Source organism: Urocampus carinirostris, chromosome 1, assembly GCF_059441175.1.
Source record: "Urocampus carinirostris isolate Australia breed hairy pipefish chromosome 1, RoL_Ucar_1.0, whole genome shotgun sequence".
Taxonomy (NCBI): domain Eukaryota; kingdom Metazoa; phylum Chordata; class Actinopteri; order Syngnathiformes; family Syngnathidae; genus Urocampus; species Urocampus carinirostris.
In genome coordinates, this window is record NC_142349.1 from 64342794 (window position 1) to 64364667 (window position 21874).

At 39.0% G+C, this 21874-nt stretch overlaps 1 protein-coding gene across 1 annotated transcript; it reads right to left on the reverse strand.

Annotated features, from left to right (window-relative positions):
• Positions 1-205: 205 nt before the first annotated feature.
• LOC148376544 (segment polarity protein dishevelled homolog DVL-3-like) lies at positions 206-20186 on the reverse strand. The gene is made up of 15 exons (XM_088348469.1): positions 19715-20186; positions 16346-16415; positions 13178-13290; positions 11608-11720; positions 11370-11505; positions 11106-11196; positions 10941-11010; positions 10677-10816; positions 9463-9539; positions 9298-9365; positions 8770-8919; positions 5950-6081; positions 5698-5865; positions 4616-4804; positions 206-2566 (listed from the first exon to the last, which is right to left on the reverse strand). The coding sequence occupies exons 1-15, from the start codon at positions 19873-19875 to the stop codon at positions 2208-2210; spliced, it is 2037 nt and encodes a 678-aa protein (XP_088204595.1). The 5' UTR covers positions 19876-20186; the 3' UTR covers positions 206-2207.
• Positions 20187-21874: the final 1688 nt, after the last annotated feature.

The window sequence follows — 21874 nt, forward strand, 5'->3', positions numbered from 1 at the left end:
ACAGCGATGTCTCTCAGTTATCCTCAGAATTTCCTTAGGAGCTCGATGAAGTGGCTTGGGACAGGATTGTCTAGGCCTCTCCTTATGCTTCCCCACTGGGTAAGTGTTACAAGATGAAAAGATTGTGTTTTCTAGTGCGGTATGGACCAATCTTTTACAACCTGTTCTGTGCCACAGACATAATCAAAACACAAGAGTCGTAAAATTAGGTCATAAAACTATATTTATAAATAAAAAGGCATTTCATTGAGTAGTGTGAAAAACATGGCAAGATTTTGTTTCATTATACGTTGCGACGAAACAAACTAATAATGCTCGGGTTAAGCGATGTAGTGTACAGATGACCTCAACTTGGGCTCATGTTTCGCGTTAAAAATGAAAACTTGCTCGTGATCAACTACATAAATGGTAAAAACTTTGACAGTAAGCAATCTCTTCTCTCTCGTAAGAAGAGCAAACATTTAAGTTTGAACCGTTAGTGTTCCGTCGGACTTGCGTCCTGTTTTTGTTAGTCTGATCCTTCCCTCCGATGGAGACGTGTGGGGGCAGGAGGACAAAGAATGTTAAGGAAGACAGGCAGGGGGGGAACAGCAGATTAAAAACAAATGAAAAACATCCAAGTCGAAAAGTGCCGAGTCATCAACCTCTCAGTCTGTCTGTTTCAGCCATTTCCCTCCCCTTGGTCTCCGTCCTTGGCACTGACTCTTCTCGACTTACAGGCGCTTTGGTTCCGTCAAAACGAGGGTGGGTGGGAGTGTTTCTTCACTGAAGAAAGTATGGCCACAACTACCGTATTTTCCAGACTACAGGGCCCACCTAATAACCAGAAATTTGAGCGTGCGTCTTATACACAGCAGAATAGTTGATAGGATTGGAAATGCATACGGTAATTAAAAGTGTGCGTTACCAAAAAAAGGTTTTACAGTATACCATCGTATTTGTGCAATGATTGATCCACCGACAAACATCGCTGACTAAAATTGTATTGCAACGAGGGTAGTGGATGTGAAAAGCACCGACAGAGGAACAGACGACATACAAAAGGGCATTAGACCATATCTCATTATCACAAAGCTTTGCATAGTGCATTTTGGTCTGCATTCTGATAGGTTAAACAGTCTCTCCACTTCTTCACCAACAAATATTAGAGAATGGAAGAAAAAGTATTTCAGCAAAATACTATACAAGCTCTTTTACGTACCTATACATATCAAACCTCAACAGGTTAGGAAGTGGAGAGACTGTTTAACTTATCAGAATGAAACCCAAAATGCACTAGGCAAATCAGTGTTTCTGACACATGGAGTAAAAATAAAAGCGTGATCATAAAGTCTAATGCCTTTTCGCATGTCCTCTGTACCACTGGTGTTCTAGTGGTAAAGTGTTGGCGCTCCTACCTCTGCGACCTGGGTTTGATTCCCATTGTTCGGCAATATTGGTCAGTGACGCTTATTCACACATCAATCAATGGACTAATGTACAGGGTGTTTCAAAAAAATTGCTATCCTTTGAGATGTAAATATCACAGAACGTACATGATTAAGGCAAATGAAACGAAAAATCATTCAGGTTCAATACTATAAGATGAATTCTTCCATATTTGAATGAAAAATTCAAAAGCGTGTGGATAATTTAAACAATTTCACAAATGTTCAATATGCACACCTCCTGAGTATGCGTCAGTCATCCAGCTCCTGCCAAACATGCTGAAGTATATATGATGTAACATGTCCAGATTTTTTTTCTTTTTATAGACAAATTATCTGCTTGTGAAATGCATGTATTTATTATAACAATGATTTATTTTTTTTCAATGGATATCAAAGTTTTTGAAACACCCTGAATATTATAACTGTAAAGGAGCCCAACGCTTATACACAAATAACAAGGTAGCTAATGGTGTAGTCTCAATTTCATGCGCCTTATAGTCCGATGCGTCTTTGCCTTCTAATCCTATGCGTTTTAAGTATGAAACATATACGATAAGACTATTTTTGGTGGGTGCGCCATGAAATCCGGTGCACCTTATGCTGCGGAAAATACGGTAGTAAGACAAGCACAAAAGAGGCGGAGCATTTTCGTTCTCACGGCACACACAACAGACCTGGTTTCGTCCATGAGTTTAGAAATCCAATGCCACTTTCAACCCACCACCCCCTTCCGGTTAGATTCTGCTACGCTTTCCTTTGCTCCCCCCGGCAATTGAGTCACATGACGTCGACAAAGAACTCTCCGGCGTTGCCCACTGACATTCGAAGGGACTGGCGTGACCCGGTAAGCTCCGGAGGGGCCGAAGCTAGCTCCCTACCCGGGGGGGCACCAGGGGCGGACGTAGGCAGATGAGGCGGCTGAGGGGGCAGGCCTGGGGGGCCGTAGATCAGGCCTTGCCCGTAGGCCAAATGGTGGGAGTGGCCGCTGCGGTGACTGACGGAGCTGCGGACACTTCGCTCACTAGGGGGCGCCACCGAGCGCTCGCTCGGAGCTCTGTGGCTTCGGATCTCGGCTTCGCTCCCACTGCCGCCGGATTTGCGGCCCTCGTTTTTGCTGCAATTTGAGCCGCTGCTCTCTGTAGACAGAGGTAAACGCACGGTTACTAGTAGTCACACTTTAATCATTATTGAATTTAATTGTCTTTATTGTGTGTGATGACGTAGTGAAATAGTATATGCAACAAGATTAGACATGGAAAAGGTTACGATTATTTCATATTTTATTATTTTTTTCTGAAAGAAATAAATACATTATTTAATTCTCCCCCTCTCTCGGGGCAGCCTGCCCCGTAGGTAAATATGTTGGTATCCTTGTTTGAAGTATTTTGTGACATTTTTACAAAAGAACTTTGCTTGGACCTTGTTTTGAAACTATTATTTAGGATAAAAATGACGATCAAAGGGATATTAAACACTGTGGGAGGGAGACAATTTTAAATTGTATATTCGTATAGAGATCGGGCACAGGCTCTAGCATTATTCTTATTTATAATATTTGTCATAATCAGACGTCACAGCGCGGCACAGTTCAATAAGCCATGGGTTCAAATCCAACTAACAGCCTTCCTGTGCGGCGTTTGCATGTTCTCCCCGTGCTTGCATGAATTTCCTCTGGGCACTCCGGTTTCCTCCCACACTCCAAAAACATGCATGTCAGGCTCATCGGCCGGGCCAAATTGTCTCTAGGTGTGAAGCGAGTGAGTTGTCTTTCTCTGTGTGCCCTGCGACTGGCTGGCAACCAGTTGAGGGTGTCCCTTGCCCACTGCCCGAAGATGGCTGGGATGGGCTCCAGCACCCCCGCGACCCAACTGAAGATAAGCGGTGCAGATAATGGATGGGTTCAATTATGCCAATATTTCGGGAGCACATAACATAAATATTGTATTAGACAATTCACTACTTAGCTTGACACCCCTCCCCACTGCTCCCCCAAAAAGCTTTGAAATTGGAGTCAATTTGAAAATAAATGTGCCAATTTTGCTTCAAACCCAAAATATTGGGCCATCGTTCAAAAACAACTGCATAAATCTCAATTTTTTTAATCCAAAATAAGCCAGAAAAAAAAGTTTCTGCCCAATTTGTAGTGTATTTGTTTATGAATTTATTTATTCATTTAAAATTATTGACTGTCTAAAACAAGAAGAGTGATTATTTTGGAGGTGAATTATTTTGGCCCAAAGTCAGCGATTTACTTTGTTATGGAAAATAATAATCAAATATATTTGCCTTTTTTCTTTCAAATTCTAATTTTGACTAATTCGTTGTATTTTCCCAGAAAAAAATAATGATTTTATATATCAAGGTGCATACATTCCTGGCCAGTACGGAATCTGGTAAAACAATGTACTGCTTTTTTTACATCTTGGTTTACTATAGGGTAAAAATATTAAACATTATCTTATAATAAAATACTGATTTGAAACTTCTCCCGAAAAGTCTTGTTTATGTTAATGTATGAGAACCACTGGTCTCGTACATTCAACAGAAGTTCTAGGATAACAGCAAGACGGGATGTGTGATGTGCGGGCAGACAGCGAGCCAGTAAATGCTGCTGTTATTTGAGCAAACTGTTGCAACCACAATGTCTGACTTTCCACTCCTCCAAGTTGGTGGATGGCAGGTTTTTCAGAGATGTTGGTTAAAGGAAATGTGTTTACTCCTGACACAGTCTGGCTATGTTCTTTGCAGCCTTTGAGTGGATTAAATGTAAACATGGCCTATATTAAAAAATAAGATCTCTCACTGGTGTTATAGAAGCTCCAATTTATGCTGTGTTGGGCGTTTGTAAACCGTGAATAATCAAACTCTAGCTAAAAAGGTTTCCAAATTGCCCGTATTAATAGTTATACTGAAAATCAACTAAAAACTAAAAAAACGTTTAATGCAGATCCAAAGCAATTTATGTAAATTTTATGTAAAACCAGGGTCCTCATTAACACAAAATGTGTCTCAGTCAAGTGATGAACCCCTCTAAAAAATTTCCTTGATGCCAATTGCTGTTCTATTAAATTCAGACAGAGCTTTGTAGATACACCGACAAATTTGTCCCCACAGATAAGGAAATTTGTAACCCCAAAAAATCTTTTTGTTTCATTCACAGTACATGCATTTCATCTCGCACTCACCGCTGTGTTGGCTTCCAGCACTGCCGGCATGGGGCTGCGGCATGTCATAAGGGTGAGGGATTGGGAACTGGTAGGGAAGTGGCATGGGCCAGGGAGCAGCCCCGGGGTGAGGCAGAGGGGGAAGGGTGTCCTGATCCGAGGCACCCCCGCTGGAACCGTCATGGTCTTGGAGTGACAGGTGGGTCATATCTGTTTTGGAAAGAGGCAAATGTGTAAGTAATTGTACTAAATTCACTATTTAATGAGACAATTCAGATTTTCCGATACAGTATCCCCTTACCATACTGCTTTCACGTCCTCGTGCATTGCAGATTTTTTTTTCTACTTGCTTTTCAGATTTTTTGTTGGACAGTACAGAATTTCTGTGTCACTTTAAGTACACCAGTACGCTCAAATCAATCTGAGAACTGCTTTCTATTTCATAATGAATCGTTTACATGTCTAATGACAAAAGAATAAAGCCGTATAAACAAACGCTCGCATACAATCTGATCCAGGGTTACAAGCGATGTCAATACGCAAATAGACGTTTCCACGTTTAAGTTTTGACATTCAAGGATGAGTTTATTCATGAAGCTAACCAAAATCAACAAATGACCAACCATGCTTGTTTGCTTTCACTCCAAGATTGGGCTTCATTGCTGCTTTCATTCGGATTACAAAGTCCGCTTAGAAGCAAAGGAGGGGGGCTTACGTTCGTTCTGTGTCTCAACAGTGAACATAGACAGTTTAATGAGCTTCCATGTAAAGGATTCTTTACCAATGTGGGGCCAAAAGGGGTCTGTGTGACACCTTGACAGTAAACTGTAGTTGAAATTGTGCCTTAGATATACTGGACCGAACCGTTTGTGTCCCTGCTTTGCAGGTGATAAAATTTCAGTTCGCATACAACAATGTCGTGAATATTTTCGTGGGTTCCATTTTATTTCTGAGCCAGATGTACTCACAAAAGGAGCCATAAGTTCCCGACCCCTGCTATAGTACATGATTCCTACTTCACAGGAATTTGCTCAAATGTGTGGTTATGGAAAGGATTAACCTAAAACACTTAAATCATTTTGCCGCAGTTAATTTTCACTTACTGCCGCAGAGGTCTCCAAAGACATAATAGCACTGCTCGGAGAAGGTGATCTTGTTGACAGTGTGTCGAATGTAACCAGCCTTGAGCAAATTGCTGGCGTATTTACGTGCTTCTCGGCGATCTGTGAAACCTTCCACATGATGGAAGAGCCAGTCCACCACATCGGAGCCTCACAACGACAAAGGGCAAAACAGTATAAACACAAAGACCTGGCAGTACTTCCAAAAATAAACAATTGAATTTCAAACAATACCTATAAAGGCGTTGGCGATGGTGATCTTCAACCACATCCTGTCTCGCACTTCCAGGCCTGACTCGGGACAAGCCATGGCCTTAGCGACTGTTGCCATGTCGGTGTGAATGGAAAGGTGGAAGTCGTCGAATCCTAGGAGGACATGAGAAGAAATGTTTAGGGTAACATCTTGAGGAGTGTTCACACATAATGTTGCCATTGAACAAAATCAGACTTCTTACTTCCAAGTAAGCTCAAAACTGAGCGCAGATACACTAGGCTACTTTTGGTTCGGTTGGTTGGCAATAAAAGCAAAATATGGGCAAGCTTGATCTAACTAGTTATAAGGCTTGGTGATTATGGCCTAGAAATAAAATCACTATTTAATCATTGTAAAGATAGTTGCATTAAAACTACATCCTGTGCAAAATGTTCGGACAACACACATCTATTTTTTACTCATAACTTGTGACAAACGTGCTCAGATTCCACAATTAAGTGTTCAGAACTGTTGTTCCATACGACCAAATTTGAAAAATACAGTTTCCCTACTTTTTATATCACAATTTAGAAGATTTTGTAATTTGCGTCGTTTTAAAACGAAAGAATAATCCAATCAGATATAAGGCTCCCCTTGCTATTAAAACAAACTGTAGTGTGTGAGCCCACGATCTGAGATTCTCATCAACCAAAACCTTGTTTACTCTCATTATTTCTTGTTGACAAATTCGATGAAACGTGACAATTCTATCAGCTTGAATCCTAATTGTTATATGTACCAGTACCGCTGGGTAAACATTTGTTAGTTTAGGCCACAATTCGACTTAAAGTATTTACATAATTGTTTTTTCAAATTTAAAATACAACTGCTTTTTTGCTTTACAAATAAAAATAATGCGGACTCATGTGACTCCTTGCTGAATCTGGACAGAGAAACTCGATTAAGTAAACTATTTCTGTTTTACTTGGAGCTAACTCTTGATAAAACCTCCAAGTTGTTAAATAATATCTTGAATACAGGGAACTGAATGTCCTCCGTAAAGCCTAAATACAGGAATAACCATTCTCTTAATCTACTTTTTTGCATGCAAGGATGATTAAGCACGTTGTGTTTTAGATTTTGCGCTCCATAGGCAGTGTAAGCTCCCACTTTATTCACTAATTCCTTTATTTCCATTAGTTAAACAGTATAATCTTTCCATCCCAAATGCCTGTTGGTAAAAGTGAGTATTAGGCAACAAAGTCCAAATTGTGTTTTGAGCTTCTGAAGCTTAACGGCCTTCTGTGAAAAATTAAAACCATGCCACATTATTTGATGCATTTTTTTCAATTAATCAATAAATCAACTATAATTTTTAAATGTTTCCAACAAAAATAGTATAATTTATGCAGTTGTTGCATACTATGAGATTCCATATTGTGTCCTGTTTAATGCTTGTGTATGTGATTTATTTATTTCTCTTTGGGGACTGATGCCTTCTGAAGAAAACAATAAATCTTTTGGCTCAACATCTTTCATTCTTTAAGTGTTTGAAATGGCAGTTCAAGCAAAACATTATACATATTCCATCCTAAAACTGATCCGTTTCAGAACTTGCAGGAACCAAAAAAAAGTTCAACACAAACACAGCTGGTACCCCAACTGTCAGAAGACAAATAGGATTCATTTCAAAGAACGAATGATAGAATACTCCTTCCTCCTAAAGATTATGGGGAAGATGAAAGTTTTGACATATGGATGACTTTTGAGTAGGGTTATTGAGCAGATGGAAGCTAGCTGCGGGGTTCAACGCAGCCCTGAGAACAGTAAAATCTGGAGCACAGACTAGTTGTTGGAATGCAGTAAGTGGGCAATCCTCTCCAAGATTTACTAACACCTCTGAGGGGGATACTGATAGTGATGTGGCTTTATAAGTCAGGGTGTGGAGGAGAGAGCTATTCAAGCTGTATGAGATACAGATGTTGAAAAAAAAGAAAAAAAAAACAGTGCTTTGAGATCTCTCCAACTTAAAAAGGATGATGCACACACGAAATGCAAACCGACAGTCTATTCAACATCATTTATCTCTCGGATTAGTTTCATTATTTAGGTGTATTATAATTTATAATAACATTACTGTCAACACGCCATTGTTTTGATGCAAATTACAGAACCCGGTGAGGGGAAATTTCTCCTTATGGTGATATTCTCCTTTCTTTATACCCTATATCTCAGCCAAATTTACAACTAAAAAATAAAATACTCCAAACAGGGGGGCCAGTTTAAATGTGCAGTAGCTTGGTAGGCACCATGTAGGGAGGGGAGCATGGATTATACATGAACAACAAACCAACAAGGAATCAATGGGGTAAACGCAAGCACATCATTTACGTTGAATGTGTGCAGATTTTTTTTTGTTGTATATTATTTTTGGAATACACCATGCCCGGATAAATAAAGAAAATGTATTGTAAATGGCCTATAAATGGAGTAGGAGATTGTCAAGTGGTTTGAAATGCACATGAAGTGCCTTGGTTAATTGTTTCGCTTGCAAGCTATCAAGATTTTGGAAGCCAATACATTTTAAAGGGTTTACTTCTGCCGCTCGTTGATGTACATAATTTTCTTCTATTCATTTTATCGTGGCTATTCAAAGCAGTTTTGGGGGTTTGCTTCTATGTAAGTATATCACAGTTTGCGGTTCTGTAAATTATACCTAGTTACTATCAGAGTAACACACTACTTTTTTGTGTGAGTAATATTGGGAATAACCAAGTTCCTTTTTCATTGTAGTAACTAGTAACTGTATCTTAAAACCATTTTTCAGTAAAGCGCCAAACACTGATAGTGACCAGACTTACGTTCAGTTTCTGGAATGGAGCTGCTGATGGAGGAGCTGGTGGAAGTGACAGTGCTCATGGAAGGGCTCATGCCGTAGGCAGGATACACCCCAGTCATTGCTGCAGTGTGTGACACCCATGCCGCAGGGTCAATGGGTCGAATCGGCTCACCTGTCGGATGAATGTAAGGTTTGTTCGCCTTAAGCCAAAGCAAACATATCCAAAAGAAGGCTATGTAATGGGCCGCATGTCCAATCGACTGAGAGAAACCGTTAGAAGGAAGTAATAACTTATCCAATACCAATAAACTGGTCTAAACTATTTTTATTTACAAAATGTATTCTATTCATCTAGTGACATACAGAAATCCAATCAAATACCCCCTTTAACTACTACCACATATGACTATTTCGGTACCTAAATATTGCAGGACATTTCTGTTTGGTGTGCTATGGAATTTTCGTTAAGCAAAATATGTGCTTTGGCTGAATAAAAGTTGAAAAACACTGCTTCAGTGACAGGGAAAAAGAAAACAAAAGCGGCACTTACTTCTCGGCAAAGCAAAGCAGCTGCGTGGGTTTGGGTCCCAGCACTTAGCCACAGTTAAAGTAATAGGGCTGGTAATAAAAACAGACATAACAGTGTGCACATTAAGTGTAATACTAACATTTTTCTTGACCTGCACTCATATTTATGTTGTTGAGTTTCTTTTACCCAGGCTTGTGCACGATGTCCCTAAGCACTCGTACTGCATCATCATTGCTCATATTCTCAAAGTTGATGTCGTTCACCTGTGTGCAACCCAAAAATAAAGACAATGAGTGAGATTTTGAGAGTGATTTTGCTTAATCCTCGTTTATAAAACTCCCTAACAATGCATATTTGTATTTGTGCAGAAAAAAAAGAATTATCACCATTAAACCTGTTGATTCCAGATATGTTCAGTTGCTGTCGTAATGGCCCCCCCAACCATGTGCCAGACTCCCCACAGTATACACTCCAGTTACATTAATTTACTACCATAATATTTAGACAAGGCCGCCAGACATTTTGACCAAGGAAAATTCAACTCTACTGGAATACATTAAAATAAATAACAAAAACCACAGAGCAATGCATCGTACTATTCTCCCACAAAGAAAATATTTTCCATTCCGATTATGACGACACAAACTGGCACATTGCTAATTAATTCCAAAACTATCATAAAAGTGTCACAGTCTTTGGAACTTCAGTGGCATCATTGGGACTGGCTATATATCATCTAAATCTTGGAAGGCCAACTGGAAGACATCTAACTGCCAGTGGCTGTTGCAGTAATTATGTATATCAACCAACTGCCTGAGTCCACAATAGAGATAGACTAAGTTCTGTATGTTTTTTGGGTAAAATGAAAAAAACCTGATAAATTAACACAAATCTTTTCTGGTATTTAAATAAACGTCAGTTTTTTTTGTTTTTTTTTTGCACTGTTAAAAAAATTGTGCTGGATTTTTTTAAACTGGTGTAATCAAATATCAGCTTTAAATATTTGTTATCAGCCTTCTTTATCACTAATGATTTAAACTGGTATTGGCTCTACAGAAAATGAAGCACTAGCTGAAAATAAATTTTACATGGAGTGAGGCATCTTAAGAAAAAATGCCACTGGAAAGCTTACACAAACAGTAATATTACATGGAATATGACATCAATACTGGCAGGGATTACGAATCTAAGAATTAATACTATGCATTAGGAAAGTCTCCGCAGAAAGAACCTGATGGCCTCTTTGTTTAGAAGCTGAATGCTATCATATTTTATCATCCACAATAACAGACATCGGCCCACCCATACATTCCTCAAGTCCAAGGTACGCAAACCAAAACATTTTTACATTCCCTGGGCACCTTTTCCACACATTGCAAGCAACCGACAAAACCACACACCTGTAACAGCATGTCACCAGGCTCGATGCGTCCATCAGCGGCCACAGCTCCTCCCTTCATTATAGAGCCAATGTAAATTCCTCCATCTCCTCTCTCGTTACTTTGGCCCACAATACTGATGCCCAAGAAGTTGTATTTCTCTGAGAAATTACATCATAGTATTGAATGCAATGACTACTTTTGAGTGCTCTATGCACCCTTATCAAAGCACTTTCAAAAAATCCTTAGTGCCTGTTGTTGCTCTCTTGAACTCTGGAAACTTACCCATGTTGAGAGTAACTGTAATAATGTTGAGCGACATTGTGGAGTCGGTGATGCTGCTGAATGATGACGACTGGACAATAAATGGAGGGAGAGGATGAGGGTAAGACGAGCCAAACCATTTTCTTAACTCAATAAGGAAATAGTGCTTGACTTATGTGAGCTCACCCTGTCCAGATTGGAGGCTTTGGGTTTCCGTCTGCGGCGTCTGTGTCGCCTCATTAAACGAGACGAACTCTGTTCAGTGGAGCTGCTAAACCTGGGAAATAATTTAGTAAATATAGTAAATCCACGTATAACTTCCGTCACAATAAATAAATAATCAATTCACCTCATGATTAGAATTCCATTTGAGAGAATTACTATTAATATATGATTTTTTTTTACTATAATTCCAGAGTTTTTCTGAACTGTAACATGGGGAAATCGAACCTGCTGGTAGCGTCATCATCTTCGGAATCAAAGCAGGAAGTGGATTCCAGCTCGCTGCTCATGAAAGAGGAGCAGCTGTCGTACCCTGCGCCTCCGCGCCCCGCCGGTCGTGGTGAGAACCCGTTCTGCCTACCACCTGGGGGACAGCAAAGCATCAGGAGTCAAGTGGGAATATAGCACACCATTTTCAAAATTGGAATTTTAACCACTGTGAAAATATTTAACACAGTTTTCTGACCGTGGTCACTGTGCTTTCGTCTTGGCTTTTCCTTTTCTCTTCTTTGCGACAGCAAAGTGGAGCCTGCCTCTGTGTCGTTGTCCAAACTTTCTCGACCGCTTGCTGCTTTCCCACTAAAGATTGAAGCGGTGAACACAGGAAACGATTCAGACAAAGGAAAGACATCGATTGCAAGGATATAGTGTTTGCTCATATAATCCCTAAACCCCAAATGACTGCAAATTCTTTTCACATTTTTTTCCATTTGATTTCAGGCTGGTTTCAGCCAGATGTTAAGCCTTTATCATTTTTGTGCTAGCAGTGTTGGCCAGAATAACATTCTCTTGCCGTAGTCGCTCACTGAAGCAACACGACATAATTGCCTCCCATTTTTATGTTTTAAGATTTTACATTCTCAGCTGTAGCTGAGCACGAGTTTTAGAAACTAGAAGGGCAGCTTTTCTGCCCCAAGTCCAATTGTGCTATCAAAAGGTAAGCTTTAAAAAACAGAATATGATCTTGAAAAACACTCAACAAGTGCTGCAAACTGTCAGTAATGATGAAAAAAAAATCTAGAAAAAGACATTCTCATTTTAATGGGAAATAACGTTGTTGATTCGCTAGTGTATGGTACGATATACATTATATTGAACAATGTAATATTATTGGTCTAGTACCCGTAGTAACAAAGTTATAAATATTTTCTTCTGTTACAAAAACAATTGTTTGCTGTATATGAGTTGCCTGTGAGCTTTTCGATTGTTCTCGATTGTTTGTTCTCAGCTCAGGGATGCTGCTGGAAATGTGAATTTCCCTTCGGGGATGAACAAAGTATCTATCTATCTATCTATCTATCTATCTAAAAACTTGTTTCGCACCTGCTGGGAATATTAGTTCAACAAAAGTGGCAGGAATTTATTTTACATTTCTTTAAGTTTTATACACGAGAGGAAAGAGGTGGGATTTAATAAGTTGTCTTTATCCAACTCCCCTTCAGGCATTCTGTTGTGATTTCAGTTATATTTAAATGTGTACACAAAGAATATAACTGCCTGAAATGAATGAATAAATGAATTAATGAATGAACAAATTGATTGAATTGTTTATTTGTATTTTATTATTATTATTATTATTATTAAAAAATACATTTTAAAATAACAAAAGAAGAAAATACTATTCAAAGTGTGCAAAAATATCAGTATTCCTATATTTTTTAATTTTACATATTTTTTAAATAGTAATAAATTGCAAAAAAATATTTTACTACTGATACTACTTCTCTAAACATTTTAAAAATACTTGTTCCAATGTAATCACTTAAACTCAGAGGCATGCTTGATCGAAAGTTGGACTCATCAATCACGTAATAGTGAAGTCATCACTTTGTTAAGCATCATGATCTTTTATCCCATGTCCGCTTAAAAATTATCTAAAAAAATATTTTCTCCCAAACAGGCAAAATATTTTATTTCTTTTCACTTTTTTCACCTAAACTGTTTTCTCTTTACATAGTCCAAATTCAATTCGCAAAATCTTTTATCGTCCACTAGACCAACATGACAAACGAGCACTATCCGCCTAATGTACTTACTGGTAAGAAGGCGGGCGAGAGTCTCCAATGCCTCCTGTCCTCTCCAAAGGGGGTGCCACCTCCAAGTCTGCAACTGAACCTGCATCCGTTTGGGCGCCATCTCCTGAAACCAGCTATTTAAAAGTAGGGAGGTTATTCAATTTATGGAGTTACTTATTCAACATCCCACACCAAAAGTCACAAGGCTGGTCAGACAAAAACTGAGCCCCAACTCAATGTAATTTTAACTATATTGGACAGCATTGTTCGCTATTGGGTAGCCTGATTAGGATGCGTTAAAAGGGATGTAATTTTTAAAATTCCTTTAGAAAAATCACAGGCTATTAGAAATAATTGGATAGGCAACATCAGCTTCTAGTGAAATATAACAGGCCAGAGGGTGTTGTTGCCCTGCTGCTGTGCAGTGGTGATCGCAGGCCAAGCCCCCTTGGTCCTCAGGGGGCTATCAATCAACTCATTGAAACAAAATATTGGACATTTAGCAGACCTATTTGTAGAGTAGCTTCAATGAACATCTGAGAGCTCCCAATAATATGTAACCTGCAAGTGAGACGCTGTCAGTCTATTCTACAAGGTATTTTGTCATGTGATTTCACTTGTTTGTAATCCAATTTCCAAGCCGAGAAGGGAGGAAATGAGGTCATGTCATTACAAACAGATGCCTCTTTTGTCATCAAGACAGGAGAAACGAGGCTCAGGAGCTTCCAGTGACTCATTTCGTGGAAGTGCATGCTTACTAAGATAAATAAAGACCACTGGACACAAAAGGGTGTGATACCACTGAAGCTGGCCATCGTAACACAATTACAGTTGTCCAATAAGGAACAAGATAAGAAGTCACAACAACTTCAACAACAACCACAACAAGATTCTACCAAACACATGGTATTTGTAACTTTTTTTTAAATTTTGTAAAACACTAATGAAAATGAACGTGGAATGCACTAATATAAAAGTTTTACACAAATCTATAAAAATAAATCCTACTAACTAACCAATATTTGAAGCCTTTGACATTTAAAAACTGCTTGTTTTTACGTTTTGGTATCAATTTCATATGATTGATTGTTCATCACCAAACATCGAAACAAATGACTTAATTACAAAGTTAAATGGAAAAAGGAAATGGACAGGAATATTGAAGCTCTTTGAGCGGATGTTGGGGCAATTAATGAATAAAAAATCATTTGCTACCAGTGATGGCAATTTGCCATTTTTTTTTTAATTTTCATTTACAAGTTGGATTTCATTTTTATTTGGCAGTAAATGAGTAAACTGGTGATTCACAGCAAAACTTGTGCACTATGGTCAGACTCTTGAAACTATTTGCAAAACCTTACACATTGCGCAACAGCTCATCCATGTTTTTCACTGAGGCGCTTGCCTTTGGATTTGCTTGAAATTAGCAACAACAAAAATGAATAAATGAGGCCCATGGAAACACAAGACACCAGCCACAGCAACCATCTCTGCTGCTAGGTTCATTATGCGATAATGATATTACCAGGAAGATTCACAGGGCCCTGGAGACAGATTATGCTTGTGGGCCAACAAATGGAATTCATTTAGCTGGTTTGTAGTACAACCGCAAGATGCTATCCAGAGACTTGGATGTGGATGTTGCTGCTGACCAGCCTTCACCAAGTTTCCCAGTCAAACGCTGCACTTAAACAAGGCTCTGATCTCATAAACGCTTCCTTCGTAAGGACAGTCAACGAGGATGAAATAGCAACGAAAATGCTTTTGGACTTGGATAATGAATCCTGGCAACATGAGGTGGGTGGATACAGAGTTCAAAAGTTAAGACAGGAACTCTGTGAAAAAACACAAGAGAACACTAGGACACACACAAACCAACGTGTTCAGTGTCCCCGAGCAACCAGATTCTGGAATGCTACTCAACAAGCCAATGACTGAAACACTTTATCACCTTCACGGAGTACAAACCAAGAGGCAGGATGTTATATTTTATCTCTGCTGAAGAAGCTTCAGAGTGGAATGCTACTGAAGTTTTACAGATTAAAGTTCAATACATATATTCTGACTTAATAACACTTGTGTTTTATGTCACACAAGACTTTTGTAAATTGGGAAGGACTTCTCCATAATATTACACTTTTGGGTTTAGAATGACCACTTAAGGCAACTGTAATAGGTGCTGTCAGAATATTGTTTAACTGTCCATTAAACAACTTGGGAATACTAAAACCAACCCCAACACCGCCACCCTCAACAAATCCTGTTTCATTGTTGTCACATTGTTTTATGTTTAAAAATACATGTTGGATATTTATGTTGCAACTGCATGAATCCCATGCGTGCATTTAACATGTTTACATTAAGTTTAACAGGAGATTTTAGGTTTTAGATCAGGGGATGGTGTAATAATAGTCCTGTGGTTTGCAATAATCTGTGGTCTGTTCAGCCATTTGAGACTCTTTGTGATTAAGGGCAATACAAATAAACAACACTTGACTTGACCTGAGATGAGAAGATAAAGTGAAGAAGTCAGATTTGTTTGTGTCAGACTTATTTCACGTATGTGTTAGATTTGTGTGAAGTTTTACTAGTGAACACCTGGAAGGCTACTTAACTTAAAAGCTATTATTTAAGCTGTCGTTTATACAATTTCTAGAAGCATTTTTACAATTCATTATTGAACACTATTATCATTGCTAGTTGTGGCAGTGAGCATAGAAAAAAATGACATGTTATATCATAATCCCGATATCGAGGAGGAAAGGTTTTAAAAATCAAGCTCAGTAAAAACGTTTTTTCAATTCATGTTTCCCATGATGACATGAATTTACTTAATACAGACTCCCATGTACATTAAATACAGAGCATAATAAAAACATTCTGATGGCAACCGCTTCTTTCACATATGTATATAAATCACACTGGGACTCTACCATCATCTGATATCAATGTCTGGCTTCGGCAGAGATTTATTTGGCTCTTTTCATCCATCCAACTAAAGATTATTTCGTTGTGAAACAAGTTAATGGCCTTTATTTACGTCCTCACAATCAAAGTTTGGAAACTTCTTTTAAGCATACACTGTGAAATGATTGTTATTGAACCAAATGACTGCAGTTATTCAGATCTTGGAGGGGAAAAAAAGTAAAAACGTAAAATATAACATCCAATGGTTGCATTTGATCTTACCCAAGACACCACACGTCCATTAAAGCAGGGCAGTTTTGCATTGTCGTCGGATATTTCCTCTTTTACCACCCTGCAGAGTGAAGAAAACGGGGTTTGAGTCAACTTTTTACAAAGCCAATAGCACTCTCAATGTAATAAAATCTGAAGGTGGTCAAGGGAACAGAGACAGACGCTAATGATCCAACTCAAGCTCATTACATCAGTGGTTGTTTAAATATTAACAACGTGCACCACCTAAAAGATCTATAAAAATTAAAGCACAACTGCGCTTAAACATTTAAATAAAATAATGTTTTAAAGGAATTAATTAAAAAGGGATCCATAGCAGTACTCAGAACTAACGTTTGACAAAAACAGCAGTACATTATCGAGTACACATTGTGGACTACACAAGGCCAGTCATGTACTAATGCAATTCGTCTCTTGAAAATACCGGCGCAGATTTATCCTGGTAATACCAAAACTTTAATCTTTGACATTCATTTAGTTGCTCCACACAACATCTGCATGGGATTAGTTGCTCATCCACAACAAATAACAAAATTGCATGTAATAATATTCTGGTCCAAACAGGATATGGCAGGTCTGCCACCAAGAACTTTTCTGCCTAGTGGCATCCTTTTTCTTATTGTGGTAACGGTTTGACTCATAAGTGTGTTTACTGAGAATCCCTTTACCTTCACCGCCACGAGTTACGGTTCTTTGCTAACGTGTCCAATATTCAGACGCACCCTTGTTTGAAGTTGACCCAAAACAACTTAAAAAATGGCTGAAGTGCTTAAAATAGATTGTGTTTAGGGGAACGCTTACATGTACACTTTTTTTTCGAGATTTAACACAAACGGACATGGCCATAAATCTGCCAGAGTAATGAACGGAACATTCCTTAGTCCAACTCTGCATTCCTCCCACTAATGGACAACAACTGCAGGGGCCTGGAGGACAAACTAGCTCAAACTACAAGTTAGCACTTTGACACTAGCCTGTTTGCACTCGCTGGCTGTGTGTGACCACCAGATGCTGACCCAGAGGATGCTTATGAGCTTTGTTCGAACTGCATGGTATAAATTTGAAGGTCTGTTCATTTTTAGGTTCTTCATTCTCAGAAATACTACTAGTTCTACTACTATTATTTAAAATCACTTCTACTTGTTACTAGTTGTAAAATGTGTACTACTAGCACTTGAACTACGATTGGCATCATCAACGGTATTCCTTATAAATAATCGAATATGAAAATTGAGTAATTGATGGACAATTGCATGTCATTTTACTTGTGTCCCATAGTTTTTCTACAAATGTATCAAAAAGTCACACAGGAGTGGGTGACAGACTGGTATTTTCTTTCTTCAAGCTGCACTGTTAAGGAACGTTACTTAGTAGGGAAAGGCTGAAAAACCTGCCCGCTCATGCTTACGCAGCAGAGCCAACAGCGTGATTAAGGACTCCTCTCACCCCGTACACCACCTCTTAAAACTGTAAAAAAAAAAAAAAAGAAATCTTTCCTATGTATTAAAAGAATTGTATTTACATTTTATTTATTGTTCTTACTTTTGCACACTGTTGCTATTATTTCCAATGCCCATAAAAATAGGGCAGTCTACAAGCACTACATTGTAAAAAATGCCCATCTATCCTAGTATTCTTTTATCCTTTTTTTCTTTGAAGTTTTTCTTAATTCCATGTTTCTCACGGAGCGCTGTGCCTAATCCCGTCACAGTAAATTACCTAGTAATCAATGATGTAAATATTCTGCATTTCTATTCCGCTTTTCAAGTCAACGAACACCTCCCAGAGCACTTTACAATGTGCTTCACACTTTCCCCTTTTACACACTAACTCACCGATTGCAGCGTCAGCCATGCAAGGTAACTACCTGCTATCAAGGGCGTTAGGGATTCGGTGTCTTGCCCAAGGACACTTCGACTAGATAATTCTTTTCTATTCTGAGATATTCTTTTCTTGTTCCTGACAAATTTTCCAGATTTAATTTTTTTTTTTTTTTTTAGTAAAGTCAGTACGCATGTGGAGAACATAAAAACAACAATTCTAGTTGTTTATCTACATACTAAGCGTTAAAGGTACAATTATTCACCAATGTAATTTTTTTTAGCATAAATGAGTTTTATAGAGGGCCACCAACCTATTTGAAGCAGAGAGCTAATTTTTTGTTACTGATAAGCGTAAAGGGCTACTAGTTCGATGTGCATTTCTTAAATTAACACTTATGCATTTACTGTGTTGTTACTTTGTTATTAATATGTGATGACAAGGTTTTCAATTATTAGCAGTACGATTACAATGGTTCTTATAACAACTGTCTGGTATTGGGGCACTGAGTAATAAATATATATTTAAAAACGTGCTATTTATTAATAATATTTAGGAATAAATTGTCATGTATTCAGAGACGCTGATCAAGTAAATTATTTCTCAAGCCAGTTAGAAGTAAAATTTCCTAAAATATCACAATCTCTGGTTAGCTATTTTCAGAACCAGTCCGCGGGCTACTCAGGTGTTCTTAGGGGCTACTTGGTGACCTCTGTTTATGAAATGATCTGCATTTATATAGCGCTTTTCAAGTCAATGACTTCCCAAAGCGCTTTACAATGTGCTCCAAATTTCCCAATAGCGGCCTTGCAGCCATGTAAGGCGCTAACCTGCTTATTGGGGTATTAGGGGTTCAGTGTCTTACCCAAGGACACTTCGACATGTAACGAGCCCGGATCCCTTGATCCCAAGACGAGCGCTCTACCTCCTGAGCTACTGTTTAATGTTATGACGGGATCCTAATTATAGAAAAGTAGTGGAAAGCATCAGGAAAACATGATCATGATAGCTGGTTTATATCATTTTAAGTGTACTGTAAGGCATGGGGACTAAGAGCGTACTAGCACATTGATAATTTGGTGCAGTGGTGCTAAATAACGTATAAATGTGAAAAAAAGCTTTCAATAGGGGCCTGCTGGACTAGCTAGTTAGCCTGTTAGCATTAGATTTCCATACATGCTTCCTGAATGCTGACACAGGTGATGTCATAGCGGGTGCTGATTTGGTTTTAACCAACTCTAAGCATTTTAAATGCGTATGAAATGTAATTGAGACATTTAGTGGGTTATTTAAGAAGTCGTGACGGTTATACACGATGTGGGGTCCTACAAGCTACCAGCCGCGTATGCTAGCCTCGTCAGCAATGTAAACAAACGGTATGGACGTGCTAGCAGCTAACAAAGGAAAGCTAAGCGAGCGGCGGACGTACACAGGTGAAGCTATGACAAGCCAGCTGGTTTCTCCGTTAGCGAGCCTCGCACTAAAAACGACATTATATTTCACAGAATGACATTCAAAAGCATGTATGACAAAAGTTACCCGAAATCGTCGTCCATAGACTTGAAGAAGAACTTATAATTGGGCTTTTTCAGGACATTTTTGAAGTCTGCCAAAGTGACTCTGTCCGCCGGTACGGACAGTTTCACTAAATAGGGAGTCTCCTGGTCGTCGAGGTGGTAGATAATTTTTGTCTCCCCCATCACGGAGTGCGGCTGAGCCGACGGAACAGACTGGGGGCATTAAGCCGAGGGCCCCGGCAGGCTCCCTTTCAGGGCCCCGCGACTCCCCGTGGCGCTAGCGTCGGTTTCGCCGTGGTCCCTCCCCGGCTTAACGGAGTCCGAACAGTCCGGTTAGGCTGGTTCGACTAAGACAGCGTCTCCAAAATGGTCTTTATTCCACCGAGAAGGGTTCTTGCATTTTACGCAGTTTCCGTCGTGTAGTTTCCTTCACGGAAGGCGGAAATACTAAAAATAACGACGATACAACAAAAAAAGCTGTGAAAAAACTCCCTCTTATGCTATCTCCGTCTACCAAGCTCGGCACTCTCGGCAGTTTGGTTGCACACGAAACTGTCTACACTAAATCACTCGAAGTTGCTGTAATGTGCGCCACCTACAGGCGTGGAGAAAAACAGAATAGAATAGATAAAATTGAAGACTGTCAGTAATAAGGTCGCAATGTACTGTCATGTCATGTCATGTCATTTTTATTTGTATAGCCCTTAATCACAAAACGTCTCAAAGGGCTACTGTTTACCACAAGATTCGATGTGACACTCCAGAATAAGCGTGTAAAAAAAATGTAAAAGTGGATAAAACGAATATGACAACAGTAGCTGAGAGACGGGCACTGAAAAAGCTGCTTTCAATCATGGACAATTCATCACATCCACTACACAGCATTATAGCTAGACAGAAGAGCAGCTTCAGCGACAGACTGCTGTCACTGTCTTGTACCACGGACAGACTGAAGAGATTTTTTCTTCCTCATGCCATGAGGCTCTTTAACTCCCCCCGGCAGAGTAAAGACCCACATTAAACCACACCCCCTACATTGCATATTACTGAATTTTATTGCAACATGTATTCTGTGTAGCACTATTTAGATACTCTATATAACACGCTACAGTGGGTATTAGCACGTCACATTGGGTATTTGTATATTGTATTCTTTTTGATTTATTATTGTATTGTTCTCAGCGCAGGGATGCTGCTGGAAATGTGAATTTCCCTGCGGGGATGAATAAAGTATCTATCTATCTATTAGGATGGTTCGGCAATTTTAGAAGGTAGTTCATGTAGAATATTGATAAGTGCATCTGAAAAACAATGCAATGGAAAATAATGCAATCACATCAGAAACAGCATAAAATAATGAAATAATAAAGTAAGCATATCTATCTACCCTGGTCATATCCCTCGAGAGGGGTGACTGACAGCAAGACAAACACATACAAAAAACAAAAAAATAGAAAGGGGAAAAAGTAGCAAAAAAAAAAAAAAAAAAAAGCACACTAAATTTTTGGACCATGGCCAACGCAAATGCCCAAACGAGTTAAGGACCATGGCACCCAAGTTGGTCATGTTTTCGTCCCTCCAGATGAAACGGGACACAAGAAAGCGGCCATGTCACTCGGGTCAGGGTCACACAACACACTCTTCTGATCAACAGCAGGGCCCGACGGTTTTTCACTGGTTTACCCCTGCCGCATCATACAGGTGCCCTGAATTCCTTAATAATGTTGTAGTCTGCTGCTGTGGTAGCGCAGGCTGGCAATGCACAAAAACCTTTCAGACTGGACAGAGGTCAGCTGATGATTTTTGAGCTATGTTGATGACTCTATTCTCCTGTCTGCTGCCGTGCTTCTAGTATTCAACACCGTGATTCTGTATGCATAATGCAATGCATTTACAGTTTTATTGCAAGATTAGCAAATTTTTTTACATTAGCATTTTTTTTCTCTCAGAGATCACAATGGAAAGTATAGATTTTGACATTTATATGACAGTTTTGTAAATAGTACTCAAAAAGGCATTTTTTTCAACCCCCTAAAATTACTGATCTAACATACCAATAAATTCTTGTTTTTGAAATAAAAAACAAACAAACAAAACGTTTATTCTCTTTAGTGAAGTTAGCAACAGGCTGTGTTTATGTAACCAAACACAAAATAGAAACTGCTTAAAATTATCATTCGAT

Excerpts from the sequence above, each read along its gene's own strand:
- LOC148376544 (XM_088348469.1), bottom strand. The coding sequence starts at position 19,875 with ATGGGGGAGACAAAAATTATCTACCACCTCGACGACCAGGAGACTCCC. Across the intron at positions 11,721-13,177 it reads TCTCGCCCGCCTTCTTACCA|TGGGAAAGCAGCAAGCGGTC; the intron begins GTAAGTACATTA and ends TTCAATCTTTAG. Across the intron at positions 9,540-10,676 it reads CTGGTGACATGCTGTTACAG|GTGAACGACATCAACTTTGA; the intron begins GTGTGTGGTTTT and ends GGTTGCACACAG.